The sequence below is a fragment of the Blastomyces gilchristii genome, assembly GCF_000003855.2.
Source record: "Blastomyces gilchristii SLH14081 genomic scaffold supercont1.13, whole genome shotgun sequence".
Taxonomy (NCBI): Eukaryota; Fungi; Ascomycota; class Eurotiomycetes; order Onygenales; family Ajellomycetaceae; genus Blastomyces; species Blastomyces gilchristii.
Window position 1 is genome coordinate 1,135,353 of NW_003101670.1, and position 27,022 is coordinate 1,162,374.

Genomic DNA, 27,022 nt, shown 5'->3' on the forward strand with positions numbered 1-27,022 from the left:
GCACTGAATTTCCTGAAAAAGAAATTCTCTGAGTGAAAATCTTGATATTGTAAGTATTAAGCTTACTTTAACTGTGAATATCAAAATCATGATGCAAAAGATTGCACACAGTATGCATAGTTAAGAGAATCAAGAGAGTTAAAAAACTAGCAGAATCAGTGAGCTCAGAGACACTCACTGATATTCTATAAAAAGTCTTTAAAGTGAAAGAGATGCCTGTATTAGAAGACTCTCTGAATTCTGTGAATATCAAGAGAAAGCAGGCTTCTGACTGAGATGTGAATGAGAATGAAGTGAACACTCATCTCAATGTCTTGAGACCTGAAATGTTAATGTATAAGAGACACTTGAGTAAGAATTGAGAGATGGCTGTAAAAGTGTTAGCAGACATAGAAGCTTCTACATAATATATTAATAATCATATAATTCAAAGACTGAAAGAAATCTGCTGAGTGAAGAATCTCTGATATATAAGATTATCTAATAACTGATATTTGATATTACTTACAAGAGTAAGAGTTTTCTTGCACTTCAGAGAATAATCTTACTATATTTGAGTGTGAGAGCTGCAGAACATGAAATACAATCTTATTCTCAGACTTGATTAATTTCAAAGGTTCAATTCACAGATTCAATGATGTACATATCATATACAGTTAACTGATAGAAAGAAAACAGTTCATACAATTCTATTAACTGATATGAGAAGAACATTTCACATCTCTGATATAGAAGAATTAAATCTGCTTATACATTAATAAGTAAAGAGAATGATTTGTAAGACCTCATCTGAAAGTATTCTGTATATCATACAGAATCTGGAAGTGAAGAAAACCAAGATAAAGAATATGCAGAAGAACAAGTGTATGAAGAAGCTTCTGAAGAAGTATGAGAAGATCTTTCAAACAAATCTTTCATCAGAATTACTGTCAGAACAAGAATTTGTACATGAGATTGACATAGAGAATGTAAAACCAGTCAATCAGAATGTATACTCTCTGTTACAAACACATCTTGAAGAACAGAAGCATCAGATCACAGATCTTCTAGAATATGATCTCATACAACTCTTATCAAGCACATAAGGCTTTTCAGTTCTATTTATGAAAAAGATGAGTGAAGAGTGACAGATGTATATTGATTATCAAGCACTCAATAAGCTTATAATCAAGAATGAATATTCATTATCACAGATTCAACAACAGTTGAATACAGTTGAAAATGCCTGATATCTATTAAAGATTAATCTTCTCTCAGAATACTAGCAGATCTGTATAGATAAACTGTCAGTTCTATGAACCATGTTTAATACACAATGAGAGAAGTTTGAATTTCTGATAATATTATTTAATCTAACAAATGTGTCTGTCATCTTTCAAACAATGATGAATATAATTCTTTATAAACAGAATAAAACTTCATATCTCATATATCTCAATGACATTCTAGTCTTTTCAAACTCATATAATAAATATCTGAAGTATCTCAATGAAGTGCTTATAACTCTGACAGAGTATAAGCTCTATATCAAATCAACAAAGTATGTGTTTAAAATGAAAGAGTTAGAGTTTGTAGAATCTGTAGTGAGTGATGACTGTATACATCTTATTCTGAAGAAATTGAATATCATAGTAAATTGATCATAACTGAGAAATGTACATCATGTACAACAGTTTCTTAAGTTAATCTCATATTATCACAGATTTATCAAGGATTTCACACAAATATCTGCATCACTCTCAGATCTCTTAAGAGAAATGACTATAAATCTGTGAAAGAAGAAGTTTCATTCAATCATCTGAAATACTGTGTGTGAAGAGGCTTTTCTCACACTGAGAGAATATGTAATAACATTCTCAGTGCTTATTTAATCAGATTGTGATAAACCTTTCTATATCAAGATAAACACATCTGAATGAGCTATCAGAGACACTCTTCTACAGATAGACAAGAATAGCAAGCTGTATCTAATGACATATAATAGTAGGAAACTATCAGGCGCTGAGCTCAATTATTCAGTATATGAAAAGAAATTACTAGTGATTAACAACCGCTCCACCACGAACTCGCTCGATTTTTCGAATAAGAACCCGCCGATAGATCCATCGAAAAGCCCTCGATCACACGAGCATTTTGACCCCATCGCCGACCGCATACCCCGTGTGGTGGTGGAGTTATCCAGCCAAACGTGAACCAGACGTCGTTCGGAACTCCTGCGTGGGATTATCCCTCATTCTCCCCTACCACACCACAACCCCGGGCCAAATTGCCATACAAATTGCTAGGTGAAGAGACCTAGCCGTATGCACCAATCTTCTCAATTTTGGAAGATCCCCGATCTGTAGTTGTGGAGATATCTGAGGAGCGACCTCCGCGAAAACCCTGTCCATCTTTGATTTTCCAAAACACCAACGCCAAGTCCCACCCTCGTACCGCCCTTCCCAATCTGGCCCATCCCCGGCAGAAAAATACAAAAAGATACCTCGGCGATAATATCAAGCACATAACCAACGGACAACGAGTCAACAGCACACCAACAACTATAAAATCAGTATACCCCAAGGTCTGACTGAGCCTTTGATCCCTGCACAGTGAGATATATTAAATCTAGTTTTAATACCTCAATATTCAATAGATTCTGCAAGGGATTGAGAACAGCAACACTAGGTTTCTATTGAATTTAAGAATTAACTCTATATTGATATAATCATTGACAAAGTCTTCTATTTTAAGATATAAATAACCAGTTCCTCTACATCCTGCTGGCAATATTTATATTATCATATAGAAATAGACTTATATTCTCTATAATATCAAGACCCTGAAGAGGGAAAGTCTTGGTAGAGAGTATACAGTAGTGCATATCTTAGCAGTTTCTATCTCATTCTTCTGCAGCAGTTAATGCAAAAAAAAAGATCTTAGAAATAGTTTTTTACTTCTCTTGAAAAAGTAAGGTGTTTTTCTCTGGGTTTTACACAATATTCTTACAAAGAATTAAAAACAGAGTTGTTTTCTGTCATAATTTCATATTCTTTTAAGTAAGAATTACTTTTTCAGTGACTGAAGAGCTTTCATTAATACTTAATTCTTTTTTACACTCTTTATTAACTGATTTGAGTTGCACACTTGTTGTGTGAGGAGAATTGAATGATTTAGAATAAAATTGAATAGTTTTAATCAATTTCTCTGCAAAAAATTGATTTATTTTTTGTCAGTTTTTCTCTCAAAAACTGTCATATCATCTGATTTATTATCAATTGATATCATACTTTTCCTCACTGTATTCCAAGAAAGAGATTGTAAAGATTTTATTGATTTATCTTAAAAATCAATTTTAGTTTATTAGATTCTCTTCAAAAATCTAACCTAGTTACTGAACTAGTGTGAAAAAAATCAGGTGTTTTATACACAAAAGTCTTTTATTCTTCTTTTGAAACAGTCTGACCAACTTTTCAATTGAAAACAGACTTAGAAATATCTCAATTGAAACAGTCTGACCAACTTTTCATTGAGTGAAAGCAATGAGTTCAAAAATACACTCAGTTGATGTGGAAAAAGATGCTTTCTCAAATGCTATTCCTGAGATTGAAATTCTGAAGAGAAGAAAGAAAGAAGAAATAGAGAAACAACAAGTTCTTGAAATACAGGAACTTGAAAAAGCAAGCAAGATTCTTAGAAAGCAGTGTCTGAGTGAGATGAATGAAGAAGTTCTGTTAATTCTTCATGCTCAGACTAGACAACTACAGGAGGTGATCAAGTTCAAACTTGGAATCTCAAACACAGTTCAAAAAACCTTGAAAATTCCTAGTACAATCACTGACTCTTCATCTTGTTCTTCTTCTTCCTTTTTTCCTACTTCTTCTTCTTCTTTGAATCAGAAGAAAACATATGCTCAAGCAGCTGAATCTGCTGTCTCTAAACCTGCTGTCTCAAAACCTGCTCAAAATCCTGAGAAAACTGAGAAGAATACTGCTCATGCCTCTATTCATAGAAAAGTGAAAAAGAAAATGTAAAAAGAGAAAAACTTCTAAATCTTCAGAAATAGAAGACTCATTCTCAAAGTCTCAAATCAGGACATTCTGCAAAGAAACAAGCTAAACTCAAATCTCATTTTCAGAATCAGAAATGAAATTAATCAGCAGTTCTTTTCTCAGTTAATGACTGATATTGAAGTTCAAAAATCAGTTATAGCTTCAATTGAGTCATCATTCTTTGAAAACTCCATCATTCTGACTACAATGCCTGAATTCAGTGCTGAATTCCTTATTCAGAATGAGAATCTCTGAAAGTCAGCAGTAGAATCTTTGCTAAACACAACAATTCTATCTGAAAGAGATGAAAAGTGGGACAAATTCATTCTTCATGATATTCCAGTTGAAATTTTTGACTGTGAAGAAGGAATACTACTTCTCAAAAATGAATTGAAAGAATACAACTCTATTCAACTGAGAAAGAAGCCTGTATGACTAAATTCAATTGAGTTCAGACAAAGCAGGAGAAATGCCTCTGTTCTAGTATATATAAAAACACTTGAACAGTCAAAGATCTCTGAAGTAAGAGTAGCAGGTTTGAAAATGAGAGTTCATGAATACAAAGACTCAAGAATGAATCTCAAAGCTCAAACACAGTGTTCAAACTGTCAAAGATATGAACACTTTGCAATCTCATGTTTCAGAGACTCAAAATGTGCATTCTGTGCCAGAGATCACAAAACTAGTGAGCATAAATGTGAAACATGCTCAAAAAGAGGTGAAATTTATCAACATACTCTGCTTAAGTGCTCTAATTGCAAAGAAAAACATGCATCTAGCTCAAAAGAATGTATGTTTGCTCCTAGAACTCAAAAGAACTGGAGAAAAGATGAAGCTCAAAGTCAATCTAGAACTGAAGAGAAGAGTCAAGCCAGTAGACTTATAACTGCAAGCTCAAAAAGAAGAAACTCTCAACTATTTAAGTCTTCAAACTCTAATTCTCCAGCTAAATGTAAACAGAATTTGAATTCTCAAACTCCTGTTAAGATTAGAGAATTGAGAAATGACTCTGGTGATAAACTAGATATAATGTAAGCAGTTGAGATTCCTACTTTTCAGAACAGTTATAATCTACTATCTGATAATAGTGATTAGATTCTACTCTACTCTCTTTTAGTATGAATATACAACAAAAACAACAAAAAAAGTTTAAAAACTCTTCAAAAATCACATTTATTCAAAATAATGTGAATAGAAACTCAAATTGTATTTATTCTTGTCTTCAAATTGCATTTGAATAAAAAGTTGATTTTATACTACTTCAGGAGCCGAATTTTGATGCTGAGCAAAAATATGTCATTTCTCATTCAAGCTACTACTGCTTTTTACCTCAAAAGTCTGAGATAAAGTCAAGAGTAGTGATCTATGGAAGAAAGAGATCAAGATATTAATTTAATCTAAGATTTGATATCATGTCTGACCCTGATATTCTGGTGAGTGATATTATAGATAAAGAAAATGAGTTTGATACTATACAGCTTATAAATATCTATAATGAAAAGTTATTGAAGGAAAATAACAATATCTGAACAATTGATAGAGGATTTCTGAACATAACTCCATTAAGAAACTCTATAATTGCAGGAGATTTCAATGCACATCATCTCTGATGAAATTCAGAATGTAAGAGAGCAGTGAGAGCTGATAATCTGATTGAATAAACCTTTGAGCATTCAATAGATTTGGTTAATAAGTCTGATCAACAAACATTCTTTAAAAAAGGCATGAAACAGAAGTCTATTATAGATCTAACCTTCATATCACAAAATCTAATGAAAAGAAGACTTGTAAACTGATTTATTGATTCAAATGAGACATCAGGATCAGGTCATGAGATTGTTCAATTTGATATTGAACTGAGTGAAAAACAAATGAGTGAAAATCCTCTTCTCTCTAATCAGTATAACTTTGAAAAAGCTGATTGAAAAGCAGTTGAAGAAAGCATAAAACTGTTAAAATCTGAAAGACAGAATGAGCTATATTAGAATTCTGGTCAAGATATCTCAAATGAAATGCTTGAGAATAGAGTGAAGCTTATTACATCTATTATTCTAACAAGTGTTAGAGATAATATTTCAAAAAGAAAATCTTCTGAGTATTCAAAATCTTGATGGAATGAGAATATCTCATCTAAAAGAAAAGAATTAGCTACTGCTAGAAGAGATTGGAAGAATGATGTAATATCTGATGAAGAGTTCAAAGCTGTCAGAAATGAATATTTTTCAGATATTAAAAGAGCTAAAACAGACTGCTGGAATAAATTTCTTGAAGAAGCACAAGAGAAGGAAGTTTTTAAAGCTTTTAACTATACTAAAATAAGAAGTGTAGCAAAACTTCCAGCCTTAGAATATGAGTTTCAGAATGAATCATATACAGCAAACTCTTTTGAGAAAAAATGTCAAGCTTTCATGAGAATTCTCTTTCAGAACTCACCAGATTCAGATTCAGATTCAGAGGAAGAGAATATATCACTTCTCAACTATATTGATGAAAATGACTGAGAATGGCCTGATCTTACACAAGATGAATTAGAGTCAGCTATTTTCTCAAGTTCTGTTAAAACTGCTGCAGGTCCTGATTTAATTAATCACTTGATTATTCAAAATACATATTTCTACTTAAAGAATGAATATTTTGAGCTCTTTTTCAATCTCTTGAAAAATGGATATCATCCTGAATGCTGGAGAGAAGCCACTGGAGTGATTCTTGCAAAACCTAATAGAAAAACTTCAATTCCTAAGTCATATAGAGTAATATCTCTTTTGAACTGTCTAGAAAAGGTTTTAGAAAAGATAATAGCTACTCAACTATCTTTTATAAGCTCTATAGGTGATTCTCTTTTATTCAGTGAATAAATGAGAGATAGAAAACAGTGTTCTGCAATTGACACTGTTCTCTCAGTTGTTCATGATATTCAAATAGCAAAGCATGAGGGTCTGGTCTCAACTGCAGTTTTTATTGATATAAAAGAAGCATTTGATCATGTTTCAAAGTCAAAGTTAATTCAGACATTGAAGATATTAAAACTGCCACTTTCTCTAATAAAATGAGTTAACTGTTTTATATCTAAAAGAATTATACAACTCTTCTTTGATGGAATGAAACAAGACAAGACTGAGATAAAAGTAGAAGTATCACAGAGATCTTCAATCTCACTCATTTTATTTGCAATATACACTGCATATCTATTCAAAAATAGAAATATGAGAATAGTGCGATCTCTGAGTTATATGAATGATATTGGTCTAGTCTACAGCTTAAAAACTATCAAAGAGAATTTGAAAGTAATTGAAGAAGCTGCAAAGGAAATCTTTGTTAGAGCAGATATCAATCAAATTCAATTTGATATGGATAAAACTGAGTTAATTCATTTCTTTTCTAGATTTAATGAGAAAGAACTATCTCTAACTCTTTTGAATAGAGAGATTAAACCCAGTGTAAATATCAAATGGTTAGGAGTATGGTTAAACTCTAAGTTGAATTTTAAATATCACATTCAACAAAGAACTGTCAAGGCAGAAAGACTATTGAACAACATAATCAGACTATCAAATACAGAGAGAGGTCTATCCTTTCAGGCTATGAGACAGTTATATGTAGCCTGTATTACATCAGTAGCTGAGTATGAAGTTCAAGTTTGATGAAATAATCAAGGGAATTTCACTGAACTCTTTCAAAGTCTGCAAAACAGAGCCTTGAGAAGAATTCTAGAAGCATTCAAATCATCTTCTATTAAAGCAATGAAAATTGAAGCTTCAATTCCTTCTCCTGCTATTAGATTTGAAAAGGCCTGTATGAACTATGCACTGAGAGTTATAAAGATGAGCTTAAATCATATAATCAGAGAAAGAGTCTCTTCTTCATTTCCATCAATTAACTCTGGAAATGAACTGGATTGAAATAGATTTCTTGATTGAAATGAAAATAATTCTTCAAAGAAAATGTCTTCTCAACTTTACAGACTATACTCTCTGATTAAAAATCAATTTTCTTCTTTAAATATTGAAAAAGTGAATCATGAGAAGTTATCTCCCTGGAGAGAAAAGCTTGAATCTCTTATAGACTTACAAATAAGTGAACTATCAAAAGAGAAAGAATATAAACAGCATTTGAAGAAAATTTCTACAATCAATATAAAAGACTCTATTCTGATTTATTCAGATGACTCAAAAAATGAGAACCTGAATAGATTAGGCGCAGGCATTGCTTATACTGAAGATAATATCAATTTTATCTCAGATTTCTGGAATTTAGGCTGTGAATCTGAAGTCTTTGATGCTGAACTATTTGTAATAGTGAAAGCTTTCAAACTCATAGAAATAAAATCTCATAAAAGAGGAAATAGTTTGAAAGAGACATGAATATTCTCTGATAGTCAAGCTGCTTTAAAAAGACTTAGAAATAGTCAGATTCATAATGATCAAATGAATCTTGAACTGATCTTAAACTCTGTTTTGAAAATTCAAAGAAGAAGAATATCAAAGCTGATAATTCATCTGTACTGGGTTCCTGCTCATATGAATATTCATGGCAATGAATTGGCTGATTCAGCTGCAAAAAAGGATGCAGAATTAAGCAGATCTATTCAAAAAATTGTGTCCTGATGTTTTATAAAGAGAAAAATAAAAGAATCTTGTTTAAACAAGTGAAATGAAAGCTGGCAGAAACAAAAGAAGAGTATACATTATTCAAGATTTGAAACAAAACCCAAGTGAAAATCTTGTTCAATTAAATGTAAAAAGAAAATATTCTCATCTATAATACAGCTGAAACTAGAACATGGCTATTTCAAATCTTATATACAAAGATTTGATGATAGATTTGACTCAATAGAATGCTCATTCTGCAATGCAAATGAGAATTCTGAGCATATTGTAATGCACTGTGCATTATACAACAGTCTCAGAGCCAGATTGAAAGAGAAGTATGATCTAAATCAATTAAATATGAGATTCTTATTCTCAACTGAGACAGGAATTAAATACTTAATAGACTTTCTATCAGAAACTCAAGCAGCTACAAGAAAATGACTAAATTCAGAATTTTCTGAATATGAAGAGGAGGAAATCAATCAGATATAGTCTGTTAAAACAGCTATATACTATCTTTTAATAATTTGTTTTGTTACAGTCTCTCTTTACTTTATCTTTTCCTTTCAATTTCTTTCTATCTATCTATTTAATGTGTCTATCTTTAAGACTGTGTTCTTTTTCTCTTTTCCTTTGTCATGATATTGTCAAATGATTTCAAGTATCAGAAGATGTTAAAACACTGCAATTTGTAAACAGTTTTTGTATTCTGGGCTAGAATTTTCTGATTTTGCATATCTGAAATTGATGAATGTATAATAGTTAACTTTACAGATATAGGAAAAACCCTGAGAACTAAAAGTTCTCAGGTAGATGTCATAGTCTCTGACTGCATACATCTATAATTGAAGAATAATAATAATAATAATAAATTACTAGTGATTAAGCATACACTGATGTTGTGAAATAGATATATCAATAACAGGTATATAACAACAGTGATTACAGATTATGAAAGCCTTGTCTATCTATAATTAACAACAAAATCTTTCAAATACTTAGTATATTGAATCTCAGAGTTTCAAGTGTACAATCTTCATATCAAATACTGAAAGAGATTGAACACTGTAATATCTGATACAATCAGTTACAGACCTGATTTCATGAGTGAGAGTTCTGTAAATCAGATACAAGAAAAGTTTGCATTAAACACACTTAAAGAATGCAAGGAATCAGAATGAGTGAATATTATAATCTCTCACTTAAAGAATGACAAGATGTCAGATGATAAGTGTCTTATAAAAGTAGTAGAAGAGATGCTTCTGAACTTCAAGCTGAAGAAATTGAAAAACAATATTATACTTTATTATAATCTAGAATATATGAAAACTCTCTATCTAGAATCTTTATTTAGATATAACTTGATAACTCACATGCACAAGAAATTCAGCTACTTAGAAAGCTCTGAACTTATAAGCATACTCAAATCAAGAGTATACTGATCAAGCATGGTTAAGAACATTCAGATATACACTCATAAGTGTCTGAATTATCAGGACATGAAAGAATCTAAGAAAGAATTAGAATATAAGAAAGTATAATATCAGATGAAGTATATAATACAACTGTTCAAACAATGAGAAATGAATCTCATAGATATATTACTGCAAATATCAAATGAAAATTAATGAATAATCACTGCTATTGATTATACTACTGACTGGTCAGTCATGAAAGCAGTTTCAGAGATAACAGAGAAGATGATAGTGAAGTTTCTATATAATAAGATCTATGTTAACTATGAAATACTGCATGAGATTCTAACTGATAACAGTGCAAATCTTGTGAGAGAAGTAGTGAGGCATTTCATGAGACAGTTACAGATAAGACATTGTAGAACAATGTTATATTATTCACAAATGAATGAGAAGATGAAACACTTGAATGAAATCTTGAGCAACATGCTGACAAAATATCTAGTGAGCAAGTCTATGAGACTATAAGATGAATATCTCAGGCAGATGCTATTGATCACATGAATTCAACAGCATGCAGTCTCTAAGCATTCACCATTCTACCTGTTGTATGAATTGCATCCGTGCATCCCGGAGAATGCTTCAGAAAAGATGAAAGAGGGAACAGCAGTTGCAGATGTAACAGTCACAGATACAATAGTCACAGACACGGCAGAAACAGCAGTTACAGACACAGCAGTAGCAGTTGCAGATGCAACAGTTGCAGATGCAGAATCAAGATTGAAAGAGATCAGTCATACACATGTAAAAGCTAACAAGTTACTTCTGAATCAAGCAATTCAATTGAAAAGAATATGAGACTCACTAGTTAAGAAATTGAGTCTCAAGATAGAAATGTGAGTTCTTATATACAATGAGAGTTCTGAGAAGTTTCAATCTAGATGATTTAAGTTATATAAAATACTCAAATCACATTCTCTGAAAATATACACATTGAAAGAATCAGAGAGACAGATCTTAGATAACTTAATAAATAATTCATGACTTATAAAAGCAAAGATGTAAGACTTAAGTGAATTATAATCATCTACAGCACTATCATCAGTATTGAAAAAGAAGAAGCTTATAATTAAAAAGTCTCACAAAGTAAGAGAAATTATAGATGCTTACAAATCAGATGATCTCACTTATTTCAATCTTTTCATAATTATAAGAAAAGAATGAGAAGTAATGAAGAAATCAGATAAATGTCACACATTAATAAGTGATGAGACTGTAGCTGATTGTATAATAATACACTGCAGACAGTGAACATAATACAGTAAAGAGCAGTCTCAAAACAGCAGACTTGCACATGAGTCAGATTGTAGAAGAAAAAGGAATTTAGAGTTGAATTCAACTGTTTATATCAGTTCAATTACAGAGATCACAGAGGATAAACTATCTGAAATATTCACAGATACATGAGATCAAGTCATCTCAATCTCTGAGAATACTCAGAGATCAGATGAGATTAGTTTCAATGAGTCATTCACTGTAGTGATCTGAGTGAGTGAAGAGAGACAGTATAATGCATAAGACAGAATCACAAAAGATGAAAGCTGCTGAATCTAGTCACTGAATACTGTATTATATAGAGATTATATAAGAGTAGTGACTAGCAGATAAAGAAAAAGTGTAAGAAAAGAAAAGAGATAATGAATTGATTATTAATTATAAGAGTCAGCTGTAAAAGACAAATGTTATCATACATACTTCATTCATTTTCATACATCACACATTTAATCTATTTCCAATGTCACATCATCTGAAAAACATTAAAAAACAAAGAAAATCTCAAAACTTAAGATTCATAAGAGATTCAAGAGCTGTAAGCTGCTCTTATAATAACACTGTACATATCTCTGATTTCTCTACTACTCTATATACAACATTAATGTCATTTATCACAAGATTGACTGAAATGCCAATATAGAAATGTATACACATATGTATAGAAAAATTGAAGAAGAGCACAGAATCTGCAGAACTAGAAGTCAGAGCAGAGAGAGTGAAGATAGAAGAAATAAAAGAAGAAGAAGACACAGAATCAGATAAATAACAATAGAAGTTACTTAGAGCTGAATACTTATAATCTGATATACACACAACCTTCCCTGCAGAAGAGGGAGAGAAAGTGATGAGAGAAGCTTGAGAGTGAAAGAGAATAGTCTCAGTGACATGATTATCTTTGATTAAAATGATCTCTGACACTGGAGCAACTAAGAACTATTATTAGTATACAAAATTATAAAAGCAGAGATAACAATTATCAAATGAACACCTGCTGGTCTTAGAATTGTACACATAATTACAACATGCATAAGGCTTCTCAGAAAGAGAGAGAGAGACACAGAGAAATGCAGGAAGCAGAATACAGTATATGAACAGCTCATTCTCATGACAACATCTCAGACAAGGTATACAAGCCTCATGTCTGTAAGTGTAAAAAAGTACAATATCTGCATTTTCATTTCTGAAAACATGAATATCTTTCATCTGCATCACAAAGTCAGATAACAGACATCAGAGAATAGGTTAATATAAATCTATTATCTCAAAGAAATTCATCAGAGTGAATGTATCTGTAATATTGAATTTAACAGTTGTGAAAAGTTTCTTAATATCTGTGAATATCATAACTTTGTACACAGTAAAATCTATAATAATTTTCTCTAAGAATAGAAAAATCAGTGTTAGAAAGAAAAGATAAAAAAGAAAAAGACTTACAATCTTAACACTGTTAAGAGAGAAGATGATTCTCTAATATAAATGAATAATTGTCTTATTATAAATATTTAAAATGAATATAATAATCAGCATCTGCAACTGAGCTTCAGATAGTCATATTATACACAGTCTTTATACAATAAATTGTTCTAAAAGTCAGTAAGAAAGACAGGAGTGTACATACTGATAAACATAATTTATTAAGTCTATATAACATCTTCTTGAAACAGAGAGAGCTGATAATGAAAGCAGAGACAGTAAAATCAGAAGTAGTAGAAGTGAGAATTATGAAAATAGAAGTAGCAGAAGCAGAAGAACCAGACACAGAGACAAGTGTAGAAGATTGAAGAGAAGTGACAGAGAAAGAAACAGAGAAAAAAGTAGCAGAGAAAGAAGTGACAGAAGAAGTAAGAGAGAATATGAGAGACTCAGTCACACATAATACAGATAATTTCTTCATTATCACATTCTTCAAGTTCTCAATTAATAATTCAACATTGAGTTCACTATTATCAGTAGATACAGATCTGTCAATATATGCAGATTCTATATAAATAAAAACAAATATATCAGCATCTGCATTCATATAAAATCATGTCTGAAAACATGATCAGAAACTCACTGAGAAGAAAAACAGTTGAGAATATACAAGAAGATGAAGAAGATATGTTATTTATAATAATATATTCTGATGATTGTTAGAAGATAAACAAGTTCTAATCATGTATCACAACACATTACACTTATTACTAATGAACTGTCTGATATAAGTACTACAATGATACTTGTTATAAGAACAGAGAGTCATCATCAGAAATATGTATAATATGATAGATAAATGAATAGAAGATGTTGAACAGAAGAAGAAGCAGTAATCTTGAATAAGATGATAATGACATTTGATAATAACAATGATGAAGAAGATGATTGAAGAATGAGAAAAGTTAGTGAATAAGTGATGTAATATAATGAAAGTTTCTTTGTAAGAGTGTATATAAGATACTAGCTGAATCAGAGATAGATTACATGATTGTGAAACACTAGTAGTGAGCTAATCTGCATGAAGTTAGAGTGTACAACATGATCATATAAGCATGACTGAATCTAGTGAAGAAGAATGTAATTTGAAAGAATGTATAATCATTAGATAATAACACAGCCACTTCTGAACTTGCTTATGAGTGTAAAGAGGCTATAGCAGCCACTAATTAATTTAGCATATAATATATAAGAAGCCGGTGTATGTCTGTAATTGTACGATGACTCAAGCAACCTTTGAATCATATTATAGTACAGACTATTATTACTGTAAGAAATAAACTGATATATTACTACAGTAAAACTGAACAATCTTTTACAGAGTACTATACTGTAGCAGCTCTACTAGATCTCTCTTATTAAGTTAATATCTACACTTCTCAAGATTGAATAGAGAAGAAATAAGACTTATATTTTAAATTAGTCTGAGACTACTACAATACTAACTATCAGAGCCCCGGTGGCTGAATGATTAATGCGGCCACCCGGTAGCGCCTTGGCGTGGGAAACCAAGACATGTGAGTTCGAAACCCGCAGGGGATACATTAAATCCAGAACTTAAGCACCTCAGGTTTCTAATAAATACAGAGGTGTATAAATCACTTCAATGAATCACTCTATGTTTCTGAGCTGAGAAGTTATTATTGCATGTATCTAATTGTCACTTCTTTGTATTTTTCTATGTTCTTGTTATCTTGACATGATCTCAACACCTGTATTTCCTCCTGTATAATTAACACTTGACCTGTATTTAACATCACGCAAGGACTCATCATAAGCTCCGCTTGCATATGAGTATAATGAAAGAATAGTAATAATAATAATAATAATAATAATAACTAACTATCAGAGATTTAAATAAGTAGATATTCAAGATATAAAGATAGTGAAATACAATTCTCTAATAAGTAATAATCTTTGATAATACTTTATATTACATAGAACTATAATACTAACTTTGAAACAGAACTTATATACATTGATTATAACTGAAAATCAGATAAAACTATATACTTATAAAACTGAATTTAACTGCTATCTTCAAGATAATCTGATGAATTTATCTATTAAATCAATTCTAGAGTTATAAAAAATTATTAAGAGTATATATTCAACTGTTGCACTGATAATATATGATATTTTAATAATTTTATTAGCAGAGATCAGAATGAAGTAAAAGTTCAACTCAAGCTGAAATATTTATCACTATCACTGAGAACAATTATAAGAAGAAATAATCAGAAAACTTATAATTGTAAAACATGAAATTATCAGATAGTTTAATATCTCTGATTACAGTATATCAGAGAAGTGTAGTTTTTGTAAGAAAGTAAAGAATAAACTTACATAAGAATGTATTTAATTATTTCATAAGTATTACTAATAATTGTTATAAAATTCTGATTATATCAGCAATCACTGAATGAATTAAATAAGACTGATTTTAATCTTCAGTCTCAGTTTTATTCTGATTTTAATCTTCAGTCTCAGTTTTATTCTGATTTTGAAAGAATAATTATCTTTTACAGTTTATTCTGAGAAATTACTCTTATTTTACTGTTCTTGAATTAAATCTGATCATTTTTCATATCATTTCTCTCAGATATGATATATTTTCAGATTTTTTTAAGACTTGATTCTGATGAGACTCACGCTAAGAAATGTATGAAATCAGATTAAATGAGATTCAATGTGAAATTCATGATCCCGCCGGCCAGCCTATACTGTGAACTGTTTATTTCAGTAGAAATTCATTATCTTTATAGACTAGAGTTTATATATAATAATATTAATATATTTATCATAATCAGATTCTTAGTAATGATTATATTATTCTAACTTGTTAGAATTTACAGTATAAAAGTTATGTCTTAGCTTCTACAGATATCTTATCTATTGAGATAATTCTCAAGTTAACTTATTCATTTTATCAAAATACTCTTATCACTGAAAATTAAATCAGAGCTTATAGTCTTACTTCTCTAAGTTAATAATTTCTTTAATCTGATATTCTCTTTCGCTCTCTAGTACTTTATAAACAGAGTGATAAGTCACACAGTTTTCTTTAAAGAATTTCTTATATTCACAGAGTAAAGAGATTTCAAAAACATTATATATCTGTAACTCAGATAATAGTTTTAATCTGTAAAACTATAAATTAACTTTCTTTATAATCTTATGTAAGAATAAGTGCTCGCAGGCGATTATTCAGGTGTTTGCAGCTTGGTGTGATATGTACTATTAACTACTAGAAGTATTCACAGTAGAAAGATAAAATATAGAAGTCAAATATATAATAGTATTTAAGCTGAGTTATAAATAGTAGTCATAAACTTCAGTCTATATAGTTGTGTATAGTCAAGAGCTGTTAACTCTATTGATTATATAAGAGATAGAAATAGAGATAAAGAATTTATAAAAAGTGAGATTTCTTACATACTCTCTTCTCTCTAAAACTTTGTCTATGAAGTCTTTCACTGAGTGATTTCATAGAATCAGACTCAGCACTGTAGTGATACTCACTAAAAACTCTTTATATCTATAAAAAAAACCTCAGTGAGGAAAAATCTCTTATTATTATAAAGAGAAAAGAGTCTGTCACTTAGTTTCTTATTCTGTAAGATTCTTTATAATCTGCAGATCTTTCTCTGACTATTATACAGATTCATCTCATATCTTTCATACAGAAGAGTTTCAGTTAACTCTTAATCATTTCTGTAAAATTCTTGTATAATTATTATATAGATTCATTTCACAGATGAATTACTTTCTGTGAGATTACTCTCATCAAAGAGAAGTATTCACAAGTTAATCTTTCACTTATTCTTGTGAATTATTATTCTTTGACACTGTAGAATTATGAATCAAGATGTTCGCAATCTGTAATCACTCTTTATAGTTACATAGAAAGATTCAGGCCTGCAATTCACAGTCACTCTTTGTTTATTAGAGTAATCTGACTGTTCCGCGGAATTACTCATAGTGTAAATAAACCTCTCTAAAGTAGTATAAATATATCAGATCTTTCTGCAGAATCTTATCTTCTTTTTTCTTTTTCTATAATAGCTTTCATTTTCATAACTGTAAGTATTCTTATTTATCTGTGAAGTGTTTTCACTCAGATAATAGAGAGAGAGTGATTCTAACAATATCTGTATATTAATTCAAGAACTTCTCAAGAATTAAAAAAGTTTTCAATTTTAATATCTTTATAAATAATATCTAATTACTACTAAGCTTCTTATAAGTATCTCTGTAACTTCTCTGATCACTTTTTACTGACTGATAAAGCAGAGATATTATCACTTATAACAGTGTCTTTATTTCTCTCAGTCATATCATTATATCTGATCTTCAGACTAGTGATTAACTCTGTATCTCTCTCAGATCAGTCTCTTACTCTCAGCAGTGTAGTTTCACTCTTTACTATAAATCTCTCTGTAAGTAATTTCTTACAAACTCTAGCTGATAGTTTCTATAAAGCTCTTAGTGCTATTAGTACTCTCTGCAACTCTGTAGATCTATAATCACTCTTCTTCTATCTGTATAATCTCTGATCAGATATATGTAAATATGTCTAGATTCTCTATCAACAGTTCTTATATTATAATATATTCTCACAATCTTATTATTAATGAGAGATGAGTCTCTGAGTACTTATAAAATTCAGATAATTAAGATAATGAAAATATTATAAATTTGTAATAAAAGTTAGTCTGAGCAGATTAGCTCTTTCTCTGTATTTCAATGATTTTCAGACTGAATACTTCAGTATAACTGAGAAAGTGAACATAGTTTTATAAGAAATATCTAGTTATACATGCAGATAATTAGTTCTTAAAACTTTGTTACAACTGTGTATACTCTGATATCTAACTTTCTTAAAGTCTGTGTATTTCTGATAATCTTTGTGTCAAATGTAATAATTATCTGTATTATGAATATAATACTCTCTGCTTCTTTGAAGAGAAGAATTAATAGTCACAGAGAAATTGAGTGTTATAGATATTAAGAATATAAGTGTGAATTTTCTTTATTTTTTCTTTATTAATCTCTAAATTATGTTCACAGCTCTGTTTATTTTTCTTTATTTTTAACTTTAATAATAATATAATTTCTTCTTCTCTTTATATATACTGTGAACCGTTCATCTCAGTAGAAACTCATCATTTTATAGACTAGAGGTTATAAATAACAGTGTTAATATCTTTATTATAATCAGATTCTAAGTGAAAACTGTACTATTCTAACTTATCAGAATTCACAGTATCAAAGTTATATCTCCGCTTTTACAGATGTCTTATCTATTCAGATAATTCTTGAGTGAACTTATTTATCTTATCAGAATATTCTTATCACTAAATCTTAAATCAGAGCTTATAATCTCACTTCTCTAAGTTAATGATTTCTTTGATCTGATATTCTTTTTCACTCTTTAGTATCTTATGAATAGAGTGATGAGTTACAGAGTTCTCTTCTAAGAATTTCTTATATTTATAAAGTAAAGAGATATGAAAAAAATTATATATCTACAGCTCAGATAATAGTTTTAATCTGTAGAACTATGAGCTAACTTTCTTCATAATCTTATAAGACTCTATTTATAAAAGATTCAGCTTCTTACTAGATCTCTGTATAATAATGTTTTTCAGACTCAGTCAGACTTTATTATCTTTCTTAAAACTCTTTATAATATATTTAAAGTTATAGTATCTCTTCTGATACTCTTATGTCTTTCTTAAGAATTTATAACCTTTCTTTCAGATATTCTGAATTCTCTCAGCTTATTTACAGATATCATCATATTCTATAGTATACTCTTATAAGTTTATCAAGATTATCTACAGATGAGTCTTAGTAAGTATCTTAAAGAGAATTTTATCTATACTGATATACTTTAAGTTGTTATATATAAACTCTGTAGGTGATAATCAATGCACTCAGTTATTCTAATTATAATTAACAAAGTATCACAGATACTGTTTTAGTATACTTATCAGATATTCTATCTAATTATCTGTAGACTGACTGTTTAACTATATCTGAGACCAGAACTAGAATTTTGAATAGTTTTATTATTAATTCAACTGATCTCATTACACAGTTTTAACATTAGATAGTAGTCTTATACTGTCTCAGTGAAACTTACTGTCTACTCTTATCACATTTTTCAAATAAGATCATGATTTTCACTTCTCAATTTAAATTATTTTTATTGCTTTAAATGACTTTAAATCTCATTTAAGTGTTATCAAAAATGTCACGCCTCCGGCCGTGTCAAGGCTCTGTTGCGGTTTCACATGACTCATTACTTTCATGCGGATGATTTCATTCATTCTGCAGGTCATTTGAACTGGTTTTCAATCACTCTATGACATTATTCAGATATAACATAGAAAGATCTGATTAATGAATGTATGTTTCAATCACTGATCCTCAGCCGCTGCAAACATGTGTATATTCTTTCACCCCGAAGCTCCACCGCGTACATCATCACATATGTGTATAAATATTCACTTCAATCACTGATTCTTGTACTTTCTCTTTCTTTTCCTTCTTTGACATTTTTCTCTTTGTTATATAAGATCTATATATTATACCGATCTATTCGGCGTAGGCCTTTTACAGATTAGTTTTTACAATCTATTTAAAGAATAAGTTAAAAAACTCTATAAGTTAAACAGAGAATATCAAAGCTGTAATTATTAATATTAGAAAAAGAGATGAGAAATCTGATAAAAACTACTCACAGTGTTTTTAACTATAAGAAAATAACTAAATTCAGAACTGTTTGAGTATTAAAAAATGAAAATTAATTAGATATAATCTGTAAAAACAGTTATATACTATGTTTGAATATATTTATTTTATTATTATCTTTTTTTATATTTTTTTTTCTATTCTTTTTTATTTACTTATTATATTTATCTTTAAAACTTTATTTCTTTTCTTGTATTATGTTACTTTCTAAATAATTTTAAAAGTATCAGAAAATATTAAAAATTCTGTAATTTATAAAAGATTTTAATATTCTGTGCTGAAATTTTCTAACTTAGTATATCTCAAATTGATAAATATATTATAATTAGCTTTACAGATACTAGACAAACTCTGAGAATTAAAAGTTTTTAAATAAATATTATAGTCTCTGACTATATACATCTATAATTAAAGAATAATAATAATATAACAATAATAATACTTACAGTATTTTATAAAATTATAATATAAATTAAAATCTGTAAAAACAGAGCTCTGAAATAAGATTTAAATGATAATATTTATAAAGAAACTGAATAAAAATATATAAAATAAACTTATTAAGTAAAACTCTAAGTTTTTAACTCTGAAGAAACTAATAACTTTTATTTATTACTTATAAATTACTGTAAGAGTTATAGACTTATAGTGAATAAATCATTAATCAGATTTATAAGAGTTAGAATAACACAGAATTAGACTGACTACTGAGATTATAAATTTCATGTTTAATTTTATTTGATCTGATCTTATACATTTCTTAGCATGAATTTTACTGAGACTAGTCATTTAAAAAACCTGCAAAGTGACTATATATCAAATCTTAAAATGAAATCATGACTTGAAAAAAATGAGAAAGTGATCTCATTTAATCTCATTTAGTTTCATTCTTAGCATAAAGTTACTATTTTTAGACATTTTAAGGTTTCTTTTAGACTATTTTTAAATTTTTAAAAAGTAATACTTTTTGATAACACTTAAATGAGATTTAAAGTCATTTAAAGCAATAAAAATAATTTAAATTGAGAAGTGAAAATCATGATCTTATTTGAAAAATGTGATAAGATTAAACAGTAAGTCTCACTGAAACAGTATAAAACTACTGTCTAATATTAAAACTGTGTAATGAGATTAGTTGAATTAATAGTGAGACTATCAAAAATGCTGGTTCTGATCTCAGACACAGTTACACGGTCAGTCTACACAGAACAGATTTACTATAAAAGAATAATAGAGTATAAAGAGATTTATATCTGACTACTGAGAAAAGAGAGAGAGCTTTACAAGCTTTTATAAATAAAGTATATAATAGAGAGATTAAGAAAAAGAGTCTACTTTATATATTTTAAATCAGAATATCTTTATATAAACTATTTTAATAAACTAATATAAAAATTTGAAAAGTTATAAACAGAGTTAATAATGATCTTTTTAAGAGTTTTTGTAAGAGGTCTACGCTAAATAGATTGATATAATATTGATAGATCTTATATAATAAAGAGAAAAATGTTAGAGAAGAAAAGAAAGAGAAAGTGTGAGAGTCAGTGATCAGAGTTAATATTTATACACATATATAATAGTGTATGTAATGAAGTTTCAGAGCGGAAGAATCTATACATGTTTATAGCAGCTGAGAATTGATGATTCAGAATGACTGAGAATCAGAGTATACACATTTATAGCAGCTGAGAATCAGTGATTGAGAATGACTGAGAATCAGAGTGTATATATTTAAGAGTGAAGTGAAAGAATCTATGAAGTGTAATAGAATAGTCTATATAATTGATCAGATGCAGTCTGTCACATTAGTCTCTCTCTTTCAGAAGCAGTTTTCATCAGTCAAGAGCTGCTGTTTTAGATAATACAGAACTCAGAGTTCAGATCAGTTGATCATAGCTAACTCATTTCATAAGATATTATTGACTGCAGCTGTGAAGTCTCTTATCAAGAATATTCTCAATCTCTCACTCAAGCTCATTATCTTCTTCTATGATGCCTGGCAGCTGTCAGTTAAAAGTCAGTTGAGAAGAGAACTGATCAATGACAGCACAGCAGAGCAAGCTTGTATAAAAGACATTATGAATCTCTGATAGTATGTCAAGATAGTAGTTATAACTATCTAGAACTTTTATCACTTTATACTTGATATAACAGTAATTCAGTGTATGAGATGAACATGTAATCTATATATTCTTAAGATTCAATTATATCAAGTCTTCTATCTTATATTATTCAGTGAGATCTCAGTGAATATTGATTTAATTCTCTTAATCTTGTTTCACAGTTGTTATGAAAATCTCTGCTCAGTCACAGATATCTCAGAGCTTTATTACTATATTATCAGTGATCTGAATTGAACTACAGAGATTCAGTATGAACTGTGTGATCTCTAGAAGATTTAACATCTTCATATAATAACTGTGAGTAAGAAAGAATGAGCTTATATCTGTTAAAATAGCATCTTATTCATTGATAGCAATCTCTGCATGTAGAAGCAGATCATATCAATCATCTTATAAGTAATTACAGAACTTACAGAGATAGTTCTTTATAATCTGAATTGTTTATTCTGATACATCATCAGTCTCAAAGTAATAGATAGTTGACAGACAGTATATAATCTTAAGAACTTGACAGATTCTTATTCAGAGAGTACTTATAAATTGACAGCTCTGATCTGATTAGACTGGCCGCCGGGACCATGAATTTCACATTTGATCTCATTTGGTCTGGTCCCATACATTTCTTGGCGTGAATCCCGCTGGGACTAGTCATTAAAAAAACATGTAAAGTGACTATATATCAGATCTTAAAATGAAACCATGACTTGAAAAAAATGAGAAAGTGGTCTCATTTGGTCTCATTTAGTCTCATTCTTGACATAAAGTTACTATTTTTAGACATTTTAAGGTTTTTTTTAGACTATTTTTAATTTTTTAAAAAGTAACGCTTTTTGGTAACACTCAAATGAGATTTAAAGTCATTTAAAGCAATAAAAATAATTTAAATTGAGAAGTGGAAATCATGGTCTCATTTGGAAAATGTGACAAGAGTAGACAGTAAGTCCCACTGAGACAGTATGGGACTACTATCTAATGTTAAAACCGTGTAATGGGATCAGTCGAATTGGTAATGGAACTATCAAAAAATCTGGTCCTGGTCTCAGACACGGTCACACGGTCAGTCTAGATCTGATACTATAGATCTCAGTAACTCATGCATTTAATAGAATGAACTCTGTAAGAAGACTTCAGTAACTTATTCAGTATTTATCTTATTACAAGATTTCAATATTATATCTTTACTTAGTCAGTTAATAATGATCAGAATGTTTCTACAATTCTTACTCTTAGATAGATTAATAGTAAAGTTAATTACTATATCTTATCAGATTCTATCAGAGATATTAAGTAATTTCAGTAGATCCTTTCTACAGTTCTTTTATAAGATAATGAAAGAATAGTAGTTGCAGTTTCAGACAAAGTATCTGATACTGTTTGATATCTCAGATTAATAGAACTCTCAGAAGCTTATTCTATATAGTTATTTATAATCTAAATAATCAGTTATATATAAATCATGCATCTCTTACATCATCTGAGTGTGTAAGAGTTCAGAGTGAGGAACTCAGTTTTGTTTATGAAATTATAGAGTATTATTATTATCAATTGAACATTCTGAGATGTCAGTTTTTATATGTAGTTCTGAGAGAAATTAGAGTGCTTCTTATTGTACTACTTCAGTGAGTGCTTAGAGAAGTTCATCAGTTTAAGCTGCTATATGTCATAGCTTATCTAATATAGATTCAGAAGAAGTTAAGATATCAGTAATAGTTCTAATTAAAGAAGTATATATAGTGTCATGAGCTGTTCTATCTTGATTAACTAGTATCTTCAGGTTCAAGAGTCAGTGCTCTCAGTTTATTCAGTGAGTATCTGTTACATCAGATGATATATCTTACTCTCATTGTAAGAGAGTATCTGTCATTGAGTTCTGACTATCAGAATGATAGTGTATTGTAAAATGAAAGTGACTTAAGAACTCAGATTATTACATCTGTTATTCAGTGAGTTTATAGATAGTTATAAAGTATTTAAAGTTCTTATAATCTATAACTATCTCAAATTCAGAGATACTTTGAAGTTCAGAGTCTCATTCTTCTAAACAGTGTATAATTATATGAAGTTTCTTATCATAGATCTCATAATTGCATTCAGTGAGACTCAGTTTCTTAGACATGAAGACATATAATTATAGAACATTTTCATTATTATATTATAATATCACTTCTTCTATTATATAGTCAGAGAAATCAGCTTCAACAACTGTCTTATAATTAGAATTAAATGTTATCAGTAGAGAGATATTAATGAATATCTTCTTCATCTGTATAAATACAGCTTCAGTGTCTGCTAATCATTGAAATACTGAATCTTTCTTAGTAAGTTCTGTAAGTGATCTTATAATATCTGAGAAGTTTTATATAAATCACTGATAGAAGTTAGTAAATCTGATGAAGCTTTATACATCTTTTATAGTGCACAGAGTCTTTCATTCAAGAATAGCAGAGATCTTCTCAGAATTCATTTGAATTCTCTTATCAGCTTCTATGATAAAGTCTAGATATTTTGTACTTTTAATCTTAAAATCATACTTATCTATGTCTATCAGCAGTTCTACTTTCTATAGTCATTGTAATATCTTCTGCATGTGTTCTTGATATTCTTTCCTGAATTCATCAGTGAAGATGAGAATGTTATCAAGATATACAGATATGAATTTATTAAGAAAGTTTTAAAGTGCTCAGTTAATATACTTCTGAAATATACTGAGAGTGTTAGTCAGTTCAAAGAGTGTGACTACTCATTCAAAGAGATCATATTATGTTCAGAATACTGTAAGCTACTTATCTTCTTCAGTGATACAGATCTTATGAAACATGATAATAATATCTAACTTTATAAATCATTGAGCTTATCTGATATGAGCTAGAGTTTCATTGATAAGAGATAAAGAATAATGATTCTTCTTTATTAATCTATTCAATTCTTGATAATTCACATAGAATCAGAGTTCTTCACCTGGTTTCTTTGCAAAGAGAATAGAGACTGTGATAGAAGAGTTATTAATATATATGAATTCTTTATTCAACAGATCATTGAGTGTCTTTCAAAGAAGAAGTTTATCTCAGAACATATTATAAAGAGAGTCTTATAACAGTTCAGAATTCTTATCATTCTTCTTCTCTAACTTGATACTATGATTCACTTCAGAATCTTATAAGAGAGATATATTCATAATATTATCTTATCAAAAGATATCTAGATATTCATGATATTATTGAGAGAGTTTTATATAAGAATCTGTTATTATAACACAGGATAACTTTTCTAGAGCCTTTTTAATATTGATCAGACTGATGAAATAGATTGATATATAATTCTGCTATCAGTGATTCTTTCAGTGACTTCTTTTTCTGAGCATTTCATAGATATTGACAGAGATCTGTGTCAGATTCATAGTCTTATAAATATCATTCTCATGAACTCTATTATTGTTAAAGAATATTAAACTTCTGTTTCAAGTGTTTAATAAGATGTCTTATTTAGATAGTCAGACAAGTTTTAATATAAGATTATAATTAAGATTATTAACTTCATATATATAGATATCTTCATACTGATATTCTCTGACATCTATGTCTAGTTTCATTATGTAATAGATGCAAATATTCTTTAAATTATCAAATTCTGCAAGAAGTTAGAGTTTTGATAAGAGAATACACTGAAGATTATAATATCTTACAACTGAAGATTTAATCATTGTATAGTGATATAGACTGCTGTCTATTATAGCTTTCATATTATACATATTATTAATCACAGTAGATACAAGAATTACATTCATTGTCATTTTCTCTTTAAATTATTATTATTCAATCTCTTCAAGCTTCTATTTATAAATTTGAATAGAAGCTAATCTTTTCTCTGTTTTATCAGAGCATTCTCATAGTTATTCTCTGAATCTTCTTTCAATACAATGTGATTGACATGAACAGACATTGATTCATTCTTTAAGTGAGAAGACATGTAGACTGATCAGCAGTTAAAAGCAATATGCTTTAATTGATTACAGTTAATACACACTTTATATTAACATTAATTGATGACTTCTTTGAGAGTGATTTCAGAAACTCAGAAGCCTGTTCAGACAGCAGAGACTCTTGCTTATATATAGATATTTAAGTCTACTCAATTTATAATATCTGTATCATTGTTATTCTTCAGTGCAGATATATAAGTGACTGAAGTGTAATATCTTCTATCACTATTCTGTATACTCTTCAGCTTGATAAGATAGTTGTTCAATATTCAGAGCTGTATATAGAAGTCTTTATAAGTCTGATCTTCATCTATACTTATAAGAGTCTGTAAGAGTTTGAAAGTTAATATCTTCTTAAGCATACTAATTTTCATTCAATTCTTTCAAGATTGATTATCTGCTTCTAGAATCTTGATATTAAAGTCAGATATAAATATTGTAAGAGAAGTGTTTCTCTGTCAGATACTCTATAATTAATCTAACACTTTCTGTTATATAACAGTGTCTCAGAACAGAATATTAAGATATTTAATAATATTATCAAATATTTATAATACTGATTCACATGCTTTCATTTATAGATGAAACTTCTATTTCACATAATTCTTCAATCATTTATTTATATATTAACTTTAATTAGTTAATAAACTGATAATATCTTTATCTACACTTAGTTTCATGAGTATTTTCATTCTTCATGATTAGACTGACCGTGTGACCGTGTCTGGGACCAGGACCAGATTTTTTGATAGTTCCATTACCAATTCGACTGATCCCATTACACGGTTTTAACATTAGATAGTAGTCCCATACTGTCCCAGTGGGACTTACTGTCTACTCTTGTCACATTTTTCAAATGAGACCATGATTTCCACTTCTCAATTTAAATTATTTTTATTGCTTTAAATGACTTTAAATCTCATTTGAGCATTATCAAAAAGTGTTACTTTTTAAAAAATTAAAAATAGTCTAAAAAAAACCTTAAAATGTCTAAAAATAGTAACTTTATGCCAAGAATGGGACTAAATGAGACCAAATGGGACTACTTTCTCATTTTTTTCAAGTCATGGTTCCATTTTAAGATCTGATATATAGTCACTTTACATGTTTTTTTGATAGCCAGTCCCAGCGGGATTCACGCCAAGAAATGTATGGGACCAGACCAAATGGGACCAAATGTGAAATTCATGGTCCCGGCGGCCAGTCTATTCATGATAAGTAGAGAGTGAGATTGAAAGTATTGAAATATATAGAAGAATCTAAGTATTTCTTCAGCACTTTTATATTCAATTCTGTAGATATTGAAATTATATGAGTT

General features: G+C 29.4%; 1 protein-coding gene across 1 annotated transcript; it reads left to right on the forward strand.

Annotated features, from left to right (window-relative positions):
* Positions 1 to 2,170: 2,170 nt before the first annotated feature.
* Positions 2,171 to 3,100, forward strand: BDBG_17369 (uncharacterized protein; the record flags this gene model as incomplete). Its single annotated transcript, XM_031725105.1, has 2 exons — positions 2,171 to 2,280; positions 2,354 to 3,100. Coding segments are annotated over 2 exons (326 nt in total), but the record flags the coding sequence as incomplete, so codon positions are not given.
* Positions 3,101 to 27,022: the final 23,922 nt, after the last annotated feature.